Source organism: Thamnophis elegans, chromosome 11 (assembly GCF_009769535.1).
Source record: "Thamnophis elegans isolate rThaEle1 chromosome 11, rThaEle1.pri, whole genome shotgun sequence".
Classification (NCBI taxonomy): domain Eukaryota; kingdom Metazoa; phylum Chordata; class Lepidosauria; order Squamata; family Colubridae; genus Thamnophis; species Thamnophis elegans.
In genome coordinates, this window is record NC_045551.1 from 4,983,304 (window position 1) to 5,000,298 (window position 16,995).

General features: G+C 42.2%; 1 protein-coding gene across 1 annotated transcript in view; it reads left to right on the forward strand.

Annotated features, from left to right (window-relative positions):
* COLGALT2 (collagen beta(1-O)galactosyltransferase 2) overlaps window positions 1-16,995 on the forward strand; it is a 65,570-nt gene that overhangs the window by 40,048 nt on the left and 8,527 nt on the right. Inside the window, exons 3-8 of the mRNA XM_032226115.1 lie at window positions 2,560-2,677; window positions 5,101-5,235; window positions 7,424-7,628; window positions 9,297-9,416; window positions 12,836-12,912; window positions 16,469-16,575. Of these exons, the coding sequence (XP_032082006.1) occupies window positions 2,560-2,677; window positions 5,101-5,235; window positions 7,424-7,628; window positions 9,297-9,416; window positions 12,836-12,912; window positions 16,469-16,575 (762 nt within the window). The remainder of the gene's footprint in view (window positions 1-2,559; window positions 2,678-5,100; window positions 5,236-7,423; window positions 7,629-9,296; window positions 9,417-12,835; window positions 12,913-16,468; window positions 16,576-16,995) is intronic.

Sequence of the window (16,995 nt, forward strand, 5' to 3'; positions counted from 1 at the left end):
CTCAGTCCATGGACTGGGGGTTGGGAAGCCCTGATATAAGACAACGAGCTGTACAATAGCTAGTCATACCGAGAGCTTATGCACCAAAGACAAATTCCTTCTGTGTCCAACCACATTTGGCCAATAAAGAATTATGTTCTGTTCTCTGCTCTGCTCGCAAGCTCATTTCACTCAGTGCAGAGGTGGGTTCCTACCAGTTCGCACCTATTCGCTAGAACCGGTTCGTCAAATCTACTGAACCGGTTAGAAGAGGTTCCACCAGTGGACCCGGAAAGCAGGCCACACCTACAGAAGAGGTTCCGAAATTTTTTGTAACCCACCGCTGGTCGTTGGATATGATTATTCTACACTATCATGGTCCTATTTATGAAACTCAGGGCCTCTGTGGAAGGTAAGGATGACAACTGCATTTGTGGCGCAATCAGAACATTGCGTGTGTTGAAGTTGTTTTAACGCAAACCAAAGATGCCTTTTAAAAAACAAGTTTACATCCTATTCTTATGTATGCCAGTGCTGTGTGAGAGGTAATTTAAGGTGGTTCTGACAAGTGTCGTCGGCATCTTCATATCCGGCCACATGGGCGGCAAGCCACTCCCATCCAGTCACATGGGCGGCAAGCCACTCCCACAAAGGAGGCCACACCCACAGAGTAGGTTCGAACAATTTTTGAAACCCACCACTGACTCAGTGCCACAAACTCCTAGATAAATGCAGAGAGAATTGTAGCTTAAGAATATCTTTAAAAAGTTCTCCTGCTTTATTATTTCTGATGGCTGAAAGATGGAGCCTGAATTGTAAAAAGAAAACTGTTGCACAGGCCTCTTTTACAGGCAGGAAGCCGAATTATTTTCAGAGGTAGGGGTTGCAGATCAAAGCAGGACTCTCTGAACAGTTTATAATGTCGGCATATTGCCCACAATAATTTGGGTCCTCATTTTATCGATGTCATAAGGATGGAAGGGCAAGCCAACCTTGAGGCAGTCAGGATTGAACTGGTGGCTGTGGGGCAGAGTTAGCCTGCAATACTGCATTCTAACCACTACGCCACTACAGCTCAGTAGCGTGGTTAGCTTTTTGGTGTTAACGGATGCCCTGGTAAAGAAAAAAACCAGCAAAGCTCGTGTCAGCTGAAAAGAGACCTAAAAATGCGTGACCCAACAATTGCGCGATAGACATATGCGCGCCGACAAAATAGCGCCGATTAAAACGCGACGTCAAAATCTCAACCGACAAATTCGCGACGATAAAATCGCGGCGACAAAAGGGCGATGACAAGCACAATAAAATTGAAAAAATTAAGATACAGTTAAGTTTTAACTAATAGGGGGGAAATGTTATGATATAGGATATAGTTAATTAAAGAAAGGATAATGATAATAAATTATATACATGGAGGACTAGAAAATTTTGGTATTAAATATTATGGACGTTTAGCTAAAACAGGATATGAGGATTTAATATTAATGGAGGATTTTGCAAATAAGTAAATGAAAGGCCAGCATGTGGTTATGAATTAAATCTTGGTATATTTTAGGATGAAGGATATTTAAATAACTGTAGTCAAATAAAAGTGGAGGTATGATGATGGTAATATAGTAAATATTTGAGTTAAGATATTTGAATTAATATGAGTTAGATTTGATGACGGTGGAAGAGATGCACAAAAGATGCCTTTTGTAACCAGCTGATACACTTTCTACAATATGTAAAGAAGGAGGAGTTGTTTGTTAGCTTTGAAAATAAATAAATAAATAATTTTAAAAAAAATCAAAAAAATTACGGTTAGGGTTATAGTTTGTTCTATAGTTTGTTGATGGCGCGCATTTGTCGTAGCGCATTTGTCGTCGCGCTCGTGTCGAAAATCAATTAGCTATTTTGACGGCGCTCATTTGTCCGTCGCGGTTTTGTCGGCGCGCATATGTCTATCGCGCATTTGCCGGTGAATCCTAAAAATGTTGCTTTGACCCTGCTGGATCAGACTAGAATAGAAGTAGCCCACATTCTGCTTCTTGGTCAGCCAGTGGTTTCTGGGAATGCACAACATGGGCTGTGCAAACAATGATTATCCCAGCATTTATTGCACACCTGGGGGCATTTCTATACGGAGTTTTCTCTCTTCATAAGCAGTTCGATAACAATCTTTCGTCTATGACGTTTCCTAATCCTTTATCAAGCTGTTTTTGCTGTAAACCCCCCGGATGGAATTCTGCACGCAGGCTTACATTTATGCTGTACCGATCTAGAAAGCTAGGCCTATGGAATTAAAAAAAAAACATTTATGTACAGTTCTCTGTCATTCACAAGCACTCATATAGGACAAGCAGTGCGGTGAAGCTCCATGTTCCAGTAAGTACACGCTCCAGGAATAAATTTGGAAGTGTTTGCTCAGAAGCATCATTCACATTTTCTCCTCTAAACCTTTTGGGAGCATTTGAGGTGGCTGGCTATATTTGTTCCACCTGATTTATTTATTTATAATTAAAATACTGAACTAAGAAAAAAAAATCATACTCAGTCTGGCAGGAAACACAGATTTCTTTTACTTTCTTCATTTGTTAGGTTTTATCCAGAAGAAATTGGACCGAAGCACTGGCCAAATTCCAGATTCACTCATGTGATGAAGCTAAGGCAGGCTGCTTTGAGAACTGCAAGGGAAAAGTGGTCTGATTACATCATGGTAAGTTTAAAAACCCTTCCTTCCTTCCTTCCTTCCTTCCTTCCTCCTTCCCTCCATCCATCCATCCATCCATCCTTCCTTTCCCTCTCCCCTTCCCTTTCCTTTCCCACAATTTGAGCCATGGCGGTGCAGTGGTTACAGTGCAGCACTGCAGACTACTTCTGCTGCCTGCTGGCTGCCTGCAATTTGACAGTTCAAATCTCTCCAGGCTCAAGGTTGACTCAGACTTCCATCCTTCCGAGGTGGGTAAAATGAGGACCCAGATTGTTGGGGGCAATAGGCAGACTGTTCTCACCCCCCTCTTCCTACAGCAAAGCACACCGAGACAAAGATACTTCAAGGTTTATTAACACACAGACCAGACCTTGGCAGCAATCCAGCCTGCCAAGCTAGCCACGAGAGTTCTCCAGCTCTAGTAAATACGTTGATTCCTGCAAGGAGTGTGTGGAAAGTCATTCCTTTTATAGTCTTGAGAGGAGCCTAATTACCACCAGCTGAGTTCAATTATCTCCTGTAACTGCGTAACTGTTCTTTACGCCTGTTAGCCCTCCGTTGCCGGGCATCCAGGACCAACTCCCTTGTCTCCTCCCCACTGCTCCAATGCATGACGTCAGGCTCACACTCCCTTGTCTCCTCCCCACTGCTCCAAGGCTCAGGCGCCTCCTGGTGGCCAACCAGCCTCTCTGCGCCCTGCTCAGAGTCGGAACCCTGTCCAGGGTCCTCCACATCCTCCAGATCCGACTCATAGGGCCCCTCGCTGTCGGAGTCTGGTGGCAGCTCCAACGGCTCCTGCTGGGCCACAACAGCAGACTATGTAAACTGCTTAACAGAGGGCTGTAAAAGCACTGTGAAGTGGTATATAAGTCTAAGTGCTATTGCTATTGCTAAATGCTAATCTCAGTTCACTGTAACTAGGAATACCAGGATTGCAATCACTACATGATGCAGAAACCCAACATTTTATGACCTCTTCGCATAGTGATAGAAATTCCAGTTTCATTGTTGCTGTAAGAAATACTTCCATTTCCTCCAGAGTATATTCCAAGATTATCACCAGGTCATCCATACATGCCAGTTATTTATAAGTTTCTCTTTTAATCCTCGCTCCAACAATTCTCCCACCTCTCCCTATATATCTCTCTTCAATATTTCCAAAGCTAACGGAAATAACAGTGGTAACACAGGATATCCTTGACTTGGTCCCTTCTTGCATCTCGCAAGTTTTCTTAATTCCCATTCCCCGTTATGTGGGCCTTTTGTGAAATGTAAATTGATTTTACCCATTTTGGGTAAAAGCCCTGTGATGATAGATTTCTGATGGAAACATCTTCATTAGGTTCTTTTCGCCGCCTCACAAGAATTCAAAGAGATGTAGCTTTTAAAATCTAGCTTATGATTCAAAGAACCTCAAAACTGCTTTATTCTCAGTGGAACATGGCCTAGGACCCGGATATCTGCGAGACCGTCTTCTGCCGCATACCTCCCAAAGACCGATAAGATCACACAGGATGGGCCTTCTCCGGGTACCGTCGGCCGGACAATGCCGTCTGGAGACCCCCCCGGGGAAGGGCCTTCTCTGTAGCTGCTCCGACCCTATGGAACGATCTACCCCCGGAGATCCGGACCCTTCCCACTCTCACGGCCTTCCGAAAGGCTATTAAAACCTGGCTCTTCCGGCAGGCCTGGGGCTGTTGATCTCATGTATGAGGTCCAGCCCCGCCTAGATTGAGTGGGTTCCACCACAAAACCGCGTTCGACTAAAGGGCGCTCGACGAAACCGCGTAGCTGACGTCATCACAGCGCGACAACAGCACGGAGAAAAAAGCACGCTGTAAAAGCTAAACCTAAAATTAACCCCTAAACCTAAACCTAACCCCCCCTAAACCTAATCCTAACCCTAAACCTAACCCTTAATCTAACCCTAAACCTAACCCTAAACCTAACCCTTAATCTAACCCTAAACCTAACCCTAAACCTAACCCTTAACCTAACGCTAAACCTAATCCTAACCCTTAACCTAACCCTAAACCTAACCCTAACCCTAACCCTTAACCTAACCCTAAACCAAACCCTAACCCTAACCCTAAACCTAATCCTTACCTTAACTTGAATCGGCTTGCTTTCAAAGCGCTATTTAAAGCACCCTTCTTTCTCCGCACTCGCTGTTGTCGCCCTGCTGATGACGTCAGCGACGCGGTTTAATCGGGCGCGCTTTAGTCAAGCACGGTTTTGTCGTGCCACGGATTGAGTGTATGGTGCGACCTTTTAATCTGCTTTTATTCTCTCTTTTTTAATTTTCTGTTTTGGAAACGTGTTTCTGTAAGCTGCCCGGAGTCCTTCGGGATCGGGCGGCCTATAAATTTATTAAACAGTTAAATTTAGTTGGATAAAATTTGATGTTTTCTTCCTTCCCATTTTTCTAGTTCATCGATACTGACAATTTTTTGACAAACCCAGAAGTATTGAATCTAATGATAGCAGAGAATAAAACTCTCTTGGCCCCAATGCTTGAATCCCGAACTCTCTACTCTAACTTCTGGTGTGGGATGACACCTCAAGCAAGTATTGTTACTGCTTTATTTACTTAAACAAGGTATAGGAGCAAAGGGGGAATAGATGGAATCCAAGAGAATTTGGATTTCTTTTTCAAATCTCAGGGGGGAAAACAATGTGATTAACATATGAATAAGATACAAATCATATGAATGAAATAGAAGTCTGGTGAATCAGAGGGAAGGCTCATATATATGGGCACCCCAGGCCTGGAGAGTCTCATCTACAAATTTATATTGACATTCTTTCGAAGCCGTTTGACTGCATCTTATGCAAATAGTGTTGTGCAGTAAAATTAAGCCATTAAGGGAAGACTCTTAAAATACAGTAGCAACTTGGAGATCTTTTTCTTTTCTCCTTCTACTTCTCCAGTTTTTATACTGTACTTTCAGTCCAGTGGTGGGATTCAAATAATTTACCAACCAGTTTTTAGAGCCGAGGTGGCGCAGTGGTTAAATGCAGCAGTGCAGGCTACTTCAGCTGACTGCAGTTCAGCAGTTCGGCTGTTCAAATCTCACCGGATCAGGGTTGACTCAGCCTTCCATCCTTCTGAGGTGGGTAAAATGAGGACCCGGATTGTTGTTGGGGGCAATATGCTGACTCTGTAAAACCGCTTAGAGAGGGCTGAAAGCCCTATGAAGCGGTATATAGGTCTAACTGCTATTGCTATAGTTCTCTGCCCTAATGACCAGCTGGGTAGGCGGGGCTCGGTGGTCATGTGATCATGTGGGTGTGGCCAAGTCAATGTCACTCAGGTCGATGGGCGCTTCGCCTTAGCGGTTACAATGGTAATAAGGGTTAACCGGAGAGGCAGTTTCTGTAAGCAGGGCAAGAAAGATGAGGCTAGAAACAACACCAGAATGTTTCCTTCCTGCCTTCCTTACAGGATTAGCCCTGTAAAGTGGGAAAAAACAAAAGATTTCTTCCAACAACCGGTTCTCCAAACTGCTTAGAAAGTTACCAACCGGTTCTCCCGAATAGGTGCGAACTGGCTGAATCCCACCACTGTTTCAGTCCGGTGACTCCACTCTTATTTTATGACTTTCCCTTCTGGGGATGAACTGCTGATTTACATCTTTAGTTCAGATGTGCAGTTGGAACAGGACGTGTCAACTGTTTTATGGAACAGAAAGCCCGACCTTCTTACGTTTGATGTTAGCTAGTTAGCTTGCGTACATTTTTGGATTTACATTCCTACGAACTAGGAACAGCCCCATTAAGTCCCAGTTCATTGTTGAGAGATAACAAAGATGGGTCAATAAAGAGAGAAAACACCTTGATTCTTCACCAGAATTCTGCTTCAGCTCAACTATTTTTGTGACTCATATTGAGTGAGTCAGAGCCGAGGTGGCGCAGTGGGTAGATTGCAGTACTGCAGGCCACTTCAGCTGACTGCTATCTGCAGTTCGGTGGTTCAAATCTCACCGGCTCAAGGTTGACTCAGCCTTCCATCCTTCCAAAGTGGGTGAAATGAGGACCCAGACTGTGGGGGCGATGTGCTGGCTCTGTAAACCGCTTAGAGAGGGCTGAAAGCCCTATGAAGCGGTATATAAGTCGAACTGCTATTGCTATTTTGGAATAGTCTTCAGATTTCCCTGTTTTGGTAGTGATACCTTTGCATCTTGGAACAATGTTGGGAAGTTGAGTTTCTAGAATGTATTGTTAGACAGCTGCTTATATAACCAAAAGGGCTAGTCACATAACTAGTGCAAAATAATTGCCAGTTGGTGTCAAGTAGAGCTACCTAGAGTGGGACAACATTTATTGGACATGTTATAAATCTTTGCATTAACCAAAGGAGAATCCCATCATTAACGCTATCCAGATTTCCAGGAAGGAAGGAGTGTATTCCAGAGGAGCAAGGGACAACTCAATTCAGAGAGTTTGCATGAGATAAAGACAGTGAAGAAGCTTATGCCTAATAGTCTCCAGAGTATGTGCTTTATGGGAATGGTAGCATGCTTTACTTTGACAAGATTCTGTCTATAGGTGAGAAACAGTAAAGAAATCTACTTGGAAGAATCACAACTTATCTTTCTTGGTTTGTGGGAGCCTGACAAATACTCTGTGTTGAATGTAACAATCGCTTAGATAGCTTTCATCTTAGGGCCAGATTTTTGAATAAATACAAGCAGGATTTAAAACTTAAGAGACTTAAAAGAAGAGCTTAATACTATATACTCTTTTTTTTAGGGCTATTATAAGAGGACGCCAGATTATCCTCTGATCAGGGAATGGAAGAGAACTGGTTGCTTTGCAGTCCCAATGATACATTCCACATTCTTGATTGATCTGAGAAAAGAGGCATCAGATAAGCTGGCATTTTATCCCCCACACCAAGACTATACCTGGACTTTTGATGATATCATTGTTCTTGCCTTCTCAAGTCGCCAAGCAGGTAAGGAGCCATTGACTAACCACATTTAGAAATTGTGAGTTCAGGAGAGTTTTGGATATCCTGTAACATTATCATACGTAAAGAGAGCTTCAGGTTTTTTTGCATCCCGGAACAACTCACTGTTGATTTCTGGATCACTCTCTCTTGTGTCCTCTCCACTGATCCAAGGCTCAGGCGCCACCTGGTGGATAACCATTCTCTTTGTGCCCTGCTCGGAGTCGGAACCCTGTCCAGGGTCCTCCACATCCTCCAGAGCCGACTCATAGGGCCCCTCGCTGTCGGAGTCTGGTGGCAGCTCCAACGGCTCCTGCTGGGCCACAACAGGTTTTATTTTTTTTTCAGCAAGCCTCCTAAAATAGACAGGGCCATTTTCAGACATGTTCTATTTGCAGCTCTATTGCTTGTTCTCTTCTTAATTTGTGTTCTTTCAGAGTTAAAGCCATTGTCCTTGTCCTCTTTCCAAGAGATTATCAAAAGCTCAACCATCTTTATGTTTATCCCCCTCCACTTTCTTTTACTGCTCTGTTGAGGAGGCTCTTCCTTTAATTGATTTTGTGCTGCTCAAGTCTGATTGAGCTGCTTACAAACCTCGAAATACAGAATAAAAACCACAACACATCTAACAATAGAGTAATTGCCCGTAGTGCTTGCTGTACTGTAACTTCTTTCCTCTTGCTGCCTTTCTCTTTTGTCTGCATCTTTGAGGCAGAAGGCAGAGATCTGTTCATTGTGTTCAGTGGCAGGTTAAATAGTAAATTCCTGAAATCTTTCCTCAAATGCAACCATTTGTGAACCTGCCCACTGCTGTAAATTAAGTTTAATAACACAATTGTTTTTTTTTTTTTTATTGGAAGGAAGGAGGTGTACTCAGTAATATAGAACCCAGAACTTAACAAGCAACTTTTTAGAACTCCTTGAATAATTATATTGCAAATTATGATTTAGTGATAACCACTGTAGGGGAAGAGGAATCCATTTTAATTAATGCTAATTAAATCAAATTAATCCACTGAACCATGTTTCATTTATTCATTTGTAAACTTTATTAGCCCCAAGGTAACTCTGGGTGGCTTACAATATTAAAAGATAAAACTGCAGAACGTACTGATATAAAAACAATGCTATAAAAATCCAGATAATCAAGCTAGCTAAAAGATGAGGAGGGAGGCCATGGGATGAGAAAGGAGAGGGATCTGTTGTTAATCTGTCAACCACCCACAATGTGAAACCTCACCAACTGGCAGAGTTAGGTTTTTAAGCTCTTGTGGAAGATCAGGAGGGTGGGAACCAGAGGTGGGTTCCTACCAGTTCGCACCTATTCGGTAGAATCGGTTCGTCAAATCTACCGAACCAGTTAGAAGAGGTTCCACCAGTGGACCCGGAAAGCAGGCCACACCTACAGAAGAGGCTCCAGATTTGTCTGCATCTTTGAGGCAGAAGGCAGAGATCTGTTCATTGTGTTCAGTGTCATGTTTAATGCGCATGAATAACGGGGGACGGCTGGGCCATGTTGTAGAGACTATGCAGCCTTTGAGTCTTTAGGAGAATCTTGAGGAAGGTGGAGTTCAGGACTCACCCCAAAAGACGGACGAGAACCCCGTGGGAACATCCTTTCTTTATGAGCACAATTTTTTTCCCCTACATCTCCAGTGTTCCTTCTCTTTCCAGATGTTCAGATGTACATTTGCAACAGAGAACATTATGGCTACCTTCCTGTGCCGCTGAAGCCACACCAGATGCTAGAAGATGAAGGGGACAATATTGTTCACATGCTGAGTGAAGCGATGAGTGAGTTCCCTATTTTGGTTCCCAACGATATGGATCTTGCGTTTTTATTTAATTCTAATTACAGTAACTATTGGGCAGTAAATAAATTTTGGAAACAAACATTCCCACCCCTGTCCCATTATGATATCCATTCCTTAGATAATAGGCTTCATGGGTCTAAAAGATGGAAAATAATGCACATTGATTACCTGAAGAACCTTTTAAAAACATTTCTGTGTAAACTGCTAATTCACTTTTAAATAGATTCTAAGAATAGCTAATAAAAGTGGTCAGCCACTAGATGGCAGCAAACTATAAGTCTATGGTGTTTTGCCACCCAGATATAGTAGCCCTATTATTTGTATGCCACATTGATTTTGATCACGACAGGCATAAATATTTCGATAGTGCATCATCTATTATTGGGCCAGAAACATACAAAGCATGTTATAATGAGCCTACAGCCATTGTCTGGCTTAATTTCTACCCTTGCTTTGAAGGACTTTTGGCAAATCAGAGGCTAAATAGACCCATGTTAAGCCACACTATAGTTTGATATTGACGTAGCACCCTGAGTCAATGTTTTGCATGCCATGGTCAAAACAATCATGGCTCGGCCCCAAATGCTTACCCAGTTATCAGTCTCCACCACTGCTAACCATAGACCATAGAGCCGAGGTGGCGCAGTGGTTAGGGTGCAGTACTGCAGGCCACTTCAGCTGACTGTGTATCTGCAGTTCAGCGGTTCTAACCTCACCGGCTCAAGGTTGACTCATCCTTCCATCCTTCCGAGGTGGGTGAAATGAGCACCCAGACTGTGGGGGCGATATGCTGATTCTGTAAACCGCTTAGAGAGGGCTGAAAGCCCTATGAAGCGGTATATAAGTCTAACCGCTATTGCTATTGCTATAGATGGGATGTGCAGTTCTTCAGATTTAAAGGGGAAAAGGCAGTTTGGACTATACAAGAATCCATGAAGCAGACACTGGCAACTCTTTAAGCAGCTGTGCCTTTTTGTGGAATTGCACAGCTGCCTTGCAATCCTTGAAAAAGATGCATTTGGCTAAAGGCATTGACAGACGTTACACGGGTACAGACACATACAGCAAATCTTATAGACTCCTAAACTGTGATTAACCCTAATGGGAGCTGATGCTATAATTTGAATATAGTCTTGAGTTGCGTTGAATTGAGTCTTGGATATTAATGACACAGCTGTCTCGTTTCTCTTAAACAATCACAGTGCTAATTTAACCTGTGGCAGGTTAAATAGTAAATTCCTGAAATCTTTCCTCAAATGCAACCATTTGTGAACCTGCCCACTGCTGTAAGTTAAGTTTAATAATACAATTGGTTTTTTTTAATTGTAAGGAAGGAAGTGTACTCAGTAATATAGAACCCAGAACTTAACAAGCATCTTTTTAGAACTCCTTGAATAATTATATTGCAAATTATGATTTAGTGATAACCACTGTAGGGGAAGAGTAATCAATTTTAATTAATGCTAATTAAATCAAATTAATCCACTGAACCATGTTTTATTTATTCATTTGTAAACTTTATTAGCCACAAGGTAACTCCGGGTGGCTTACAATATTAAAAGATAAAACTGCAGAACGTACTGATATAAAAACAATGCTATAAAAATCCAGATAATCAAGCTAGCTAAAAGATGAGGAGGGAGGCCATGGGATGAGAAAGGAGAGGGATCTGTTGTTAATCTGTCAACCACCCACAATGTGAAACCTCACCAACGGGCAGAGCTAGGTTTTTAAGCTCTTGTGGAAGATCAGGAGGGTGGGAACCAGAGGTGGGTTCCTACCAGTTCGCACCTATTTGGTAGAACCGGTTCGTCAAATCTACCGAACCAGTTAGAAGAGGTTCCACCAGTGGACCCGGAAAGCCGGCCACACCTACAGAAGAGCTTCCAACGTTTTTTGAAACCCACCACTGGTCCTTGGATATGATTATTCCACACTATCATGCTCCTATTTATAAAACTCAGTGCCTCTGTGAAAGGTAAGGATGACTACTGCGTTTGGGGTGCAATCAGAACATTGCGTGTGTTGAAGTTGTTTTAACGCAAACCAAAGATGCCTTTTGAAAAACAAGTTTACACCATATTCTTATGCATGCCAGTGCTGTGTGTGAGGTAATTTAAGGTGGTTCTGACAAGTGTCGTCGGCATCTTCATATCTGGTCACATGGGCGGCAAGCCACTCCCATCCGGTCACATGGGCGGCAAGCCACTCCCACAAAGGAGGCCACACCCACAGAGTAGGTTCGAACAATTTTTGAAACCCACCACTGGTGGGAACTGACCTTGCTCTGGGGGACAAGATGGTCCAAGAGGCAGGTGCAGTGACAGAGAAGTCTCTTCATCTGGACCCCACCAGCCAGAATATTTGGCTGATAGGGCCCTAAGCAGGCCTCCTCTGCCACCAATGGTGGGTGGGCCAATCCCAGTGGGGATGAGACAATCCTTCAAGTAGCCTGGACTCATGTCATCCCTTCCTTGGGATCCCAAGAACTGCACTGATGCAGTCTGTGCCAGCTCTGGCTTTGGAAAGTTACATATTTGGAAGTGCAGCCTTTCAAAATCAAGAATAGCCCATCGTTTGGAAAAGAGTTACATGATCTACTTTATTCATAAGCTGTAGCAAAGGGTGTGTGGGAATCAGCAAGATATCTACATGACCTGATCTCCCCAAAACAAAGAATAGCTTTCTTCAGAGCCAGATTTAACATACTTCCTTCAGCACTCCTCCAGGGCAGGTATAAGAGAACACCTATTGCAGAACGGGTCTGTATATGTGGCAAAGGAGAAGTGGAAGATAATTCACACGTTCTATTACACTGCCAGCTATACAGAGCTTGTAGGTCTGCACATATTCTCCCCTTATTAGAGAGATTGCCAGGGAGGGCAGACCATTTTTATCTAGGCTTCCTCCTCCAGGACACTAACCCGGTTACCACGTATGCAGTGGCAAAGTTCTGTGCTGCTGCAATGTCCATAAGGAAAAAAAATTGTCTACAGAAGTATAGTTGTCATCTTGTACCAATTATCTGGACATACCTCTAACAATCTTTGGACCATTATGTTATTATCCACTTTTAATGTCAATACTTTTTAATTATATTTTAATGTTAGCATTTTTTAATATAGTGTAAAAACTAATGTGTTTTGCTGGTCTTTGACCGTAATAAAGATTTTTACTTACTTACTCCTCTGCTGTAGCAATATCCTAGCTACACTTACAAAGGAGTATGTTTACAATTAAGGAAGAATTCTTCTTGCTATGTGCTACTGATAGTGCCTCACACCTATGTTGCTCAGCAATACACGGAGCTCGAGTCTGTTTTACTCAAAGCATGAATACATTTTAAAACTGTCAGCATTACTGTAATGTACTAGGATGAATGTTCTTAATCTTTTCCAGTTGACCATCCTCCAATTGAACCCTCCAAGTTTGTCACGGTTCCTCCAAAACACCCTGAGAAGATGGGATTTGATGAGGTAATGCAAGAATGGAGGGTGTCTCACTCAGCATGCCAATTTTTACAAGAGGGGAAAAGGTTGAGGCGAAATCCAGTAGGAGTTTAACACAGACCTCAATAATTTCCAATACTAAATGGGCTCACTCAGCCTTCCTTAAATTAGGGATCCTCATATAACAGTTAGACTTATATACCACTTCATAGGGCTTTCAGCCCTCTCTAAGCGGTTTACAGAGTCAGCATATTGCCCCCAACAACAATCTGGGTCCTCATTTCACCCACCTCGGAAGGATGGAAGGCTGAGTCAACCTTGAGCCGGTGAGATTAGAACCGCTGAACTGCAGATAGCAGTCAGCTGAAGTGGCCTGCAGTACTGCACCCTAACCACTGCGCCACCTCGGCGTGAGCTTCCTAGAAAATGTGGCCAAATGCATTGGTTGGGGATGATGGGTAGTAAAAACAAGCCCAAAATAGAAAAATAAGCCCTAAATAGAAAAATAAGCCCAAAATAGAAAAATAAGCCCTAAATAGAAAAATAAGATCAAAATAGAAAAATAAGCCCTAAATAGAAAAATAAGCCCTAAATAGAAAAATAAGCCCTAAATAGAAAAATAAGCCCTAAATAGAAAAATAAGCCCTAAATAGAAAAATAAGCCCTAAATAGAAAAATAAGCCCTAAATAGAAAAATAAGCCCTAAATAGAAAAATAAGCCCTAAATAGAAAAATAAGCCCTAAATAGAAAAATAAGCCCTAAATAGAAAAATAAGCCCTAAATAGAAAAATAAGATGACCAAAACAGAATTTTTTTTTATTTTGATCTTATTTTTCTATTTTGATCTTACTTTTCTATTTTGATCTTATTTTTTTATTTTGATCTTATTTTTCTATTTTGATCTTATTTTTTTATTTTGATCCTATTTTTTTATTTTGATCTTATTTTTTTATTTTGATCTTATTTTTCTATTTTGATCTTATTTTTTTATTTTGATCCTATTTTTCTATTTTGATCTTATTTTTTTATTTTGATCCTATTTTTTTATTTTGATCTTATTTTTTTATTTTGATCCTATTTTTTTATTTTGATCTTATTTTTTTATTTTGATCTTATTTGTGTTCACACTTTTTTTTCCAGCCTTTTTTTTATTAAAGAGTTTTAATAAATTTTACAAATGTTTCCCCTTCCCCTTCTCTCCCTCCCTCCGCCCCAACCCTGCCCTCCCTCCAACCCTCCCTCCCCCCAACCTCCCAGAGCACAATACAGGGTACAAACATTTAACAATCATACACTAAGATAAGCTAACTAACTAGAGCATCCTACCTCCTCTTGTACTTTAACTCCCCTTTTATCAAGCTAACTTTAGATAAATTGTAACATTCCTTGTTCGTTCACTCATAAGCTAATTGGAATTTCTTAGTCCGATATTTATTTTGAATGTAGTCAATCCATCTTCTCCATTCCAGCTTGTATTTCTCATCTGAATGGTCCTTCAAATATGCTGAGATTTTGGCCATCTCTGCTAAGTTCACTACTTTTAACGTCCATTCTTGAAGAGTAGGCAATTCTTCCTTCTTCCAGTACTGCGCCACCAACAGTCTTGCTGCCGTTGTTAAATTCAGAATCAAATTAGTCTCTATAACTGTACAGTCTGTAATTATACCTAGCAAGAACAACTGAGGAGTAAACTTTATCCTCTTTTTAAGAATATTTTGAATAATCCACCATATTTTTATCCAAAACGCTTTAACTTTTTTACAAGTCCACCATATATGATAATACGTAGCGTCAACAGAATCACATCTCCAGCATTTGGATTGCAAGTTCGGATACATACAAGCTAACTTTTTGGGATCTAAATGCCATCTATAAAACATCTTATAAAAATTCTCTCTCAAGTTTTGATTAAGACTTTTGACATGCCTTCATTATAATTACAGTCTGTAATTATACCTAGCAAGAACAGCTGGGGAATTTTCCAGCCTTTTTTGAAGGAAGTTATATTCTGCTTAATTGAGCTTCATACTAACTTTCTTCTGCATACTCCACACCATAATTCAGCTGGTTGGTTGAATCCTCCTGGAATCCCTTCTCTGATATCCATCATTTATATGGGTTTGTTAGTCGGACCTGACTCTTAGCTCTTAAAGCCCCCCACATTTAGCAATAAGGGTCTGCTGTTCAACTCCAAATTCCAGGCACAATTCTGCTGAGGATGTATTTATTAGAGGCTAGTCAATCTTTTCTGCAACCATATCGTGCTGTGGAATTCTTCAGCCCGCCCCGATCAACCGGTAATATCTTTGCTGAGATAGGCTGCCTTTATTTTATTTCCCCCACAATCAAAATCCGTTCAATTAGAAGGGAGCAGAGGCTGATATTCACTCACTTTCGCTCCTTCTATGTCAAGGCTATTTTATTTTATTTTTTTGCTTCCCTGCAGTTGCACAAATAATATAAGGGGCGAATAATCTTGAGGCAAATAATCTTGCCTCAGAAAACTACATTTGTGAGGGAACAGCTCAGACCTTACTATCTTCTGGCCTGGATATCTACGGGACCGTCTTCTGCCACATACCTCCCAGCGTCCGATAAGATCTCACAGGATGGGCCTTTTCCGGGTGCCGTCAACTAGACAATGTTGTTTGGCGGCTCCTCGGGGGAGGGCCTTCTCTGTAGCTGCTCCGGCCCTATGGAATGCTCTACCCCCAGAGATCCAGACCCTCCCCACTCTCGCGGCCTTCAGAAAGTCTATTAAGACCTGGCTTTTCCAGCAGGCCTGGGGCTGTTGACCTCTTGAATGAGGTCCAGCCACACTACGGTTGAGTGTGTGTTGTGTTTTGACCTGTCTTGTCTTCTACTTTTTAAACTTTTTAGTACTTCTTAAATTGTCTTTTATGTAAGCCGCACGGAGTCCTTTGGGATTGGACGGCATATAAATTTATTAAACTTAAACTTAAACTTCTACTTATGCACTATTTTCTTTTTTCATCCTAGAATGAACTCAGAGTTAAGACGGGACAGTTGTTAGTAAGTCTGGTAGAATAATTAAAAAAGACACATACTTCCTTTTTCATACACGAACAAGAACTCAAGGCAGAGAATGCGACCCTCATACAGACAATCTCAGATTTAGTTACCAAAGTCGCCAAATCTGGCTACAGATCCCCATTCCCATATAGGGTGATGTCCTTTTCCTTGAAACTGAATTAGCAATTCTCTCCCCCTCCAAGATGGCAAGTTAAATTTTAACATTGGCTGTCAATAAAACATAAAGGTGGGGGGGACACAACACATGTTATTCTTATAGTATTCCTCTATGCTTCTGGTATCTTGCACGAGGTGGCGAAGTGGGTAGAGTGCAGTACTGCAGGCCACTTCAGCTGACTGTTATCTGCAGTTCAGCAGTTCAAATCTCACCGGCTCAAGGTTGACTCAGCCTTCCATCCTTCCGAGGTGGGTGAAATGAGGACCCAGACTGTGGGGGCGATATGCTGACTCTGTAAACCACTTAGAGAGGGCTGAAAACCCTATGAAGCGGTATATAAGTCTAACTGCTATTGCTATCTTCTTTTCTAGATTTTCATGATCAATCTGAAGCGTCGAAAAGACAGACGGGATCGAATGTTGCGGACTTTATATGAGCAGGAAATTGAAGTCAAGCTAGTGGAAGCTGTGGATGGAAAGTGAGTTGAGTTGCCTGGCATAGAGTTGTAAAATTTGGGGTGGGGGAGTGATGTCAGAGAATCCCAATGCCGAGCCCCCTCCCCAGCAGCCCCCTACACGTACTTCAAGGCCCGGAGAAAAAACAGACTGGCCCCTACTCCAGAGCTGCTTGGAAGTCCAAGAGATGATGAGCAGGTGCCTCTGGCGCTCTCGGCTGATGGAAAGCCAGCTCAGAGGGACTGGGACTTGCGCTGGCCCGTCCTGGCCTCGTGGTGTGGACTGCCGTGATTCCTCCTCGGCACACACAGAAGCCAAAACTCCTCGGAGGAAACCGACTGTAACACCATCCATAAATGTGTATAAAATGTGGGATTTTGCATGCTATGCCAAATCGGAGCCATGCTGTGTATCTCTACAATTGGGAAGACTAGAGCGTTAAA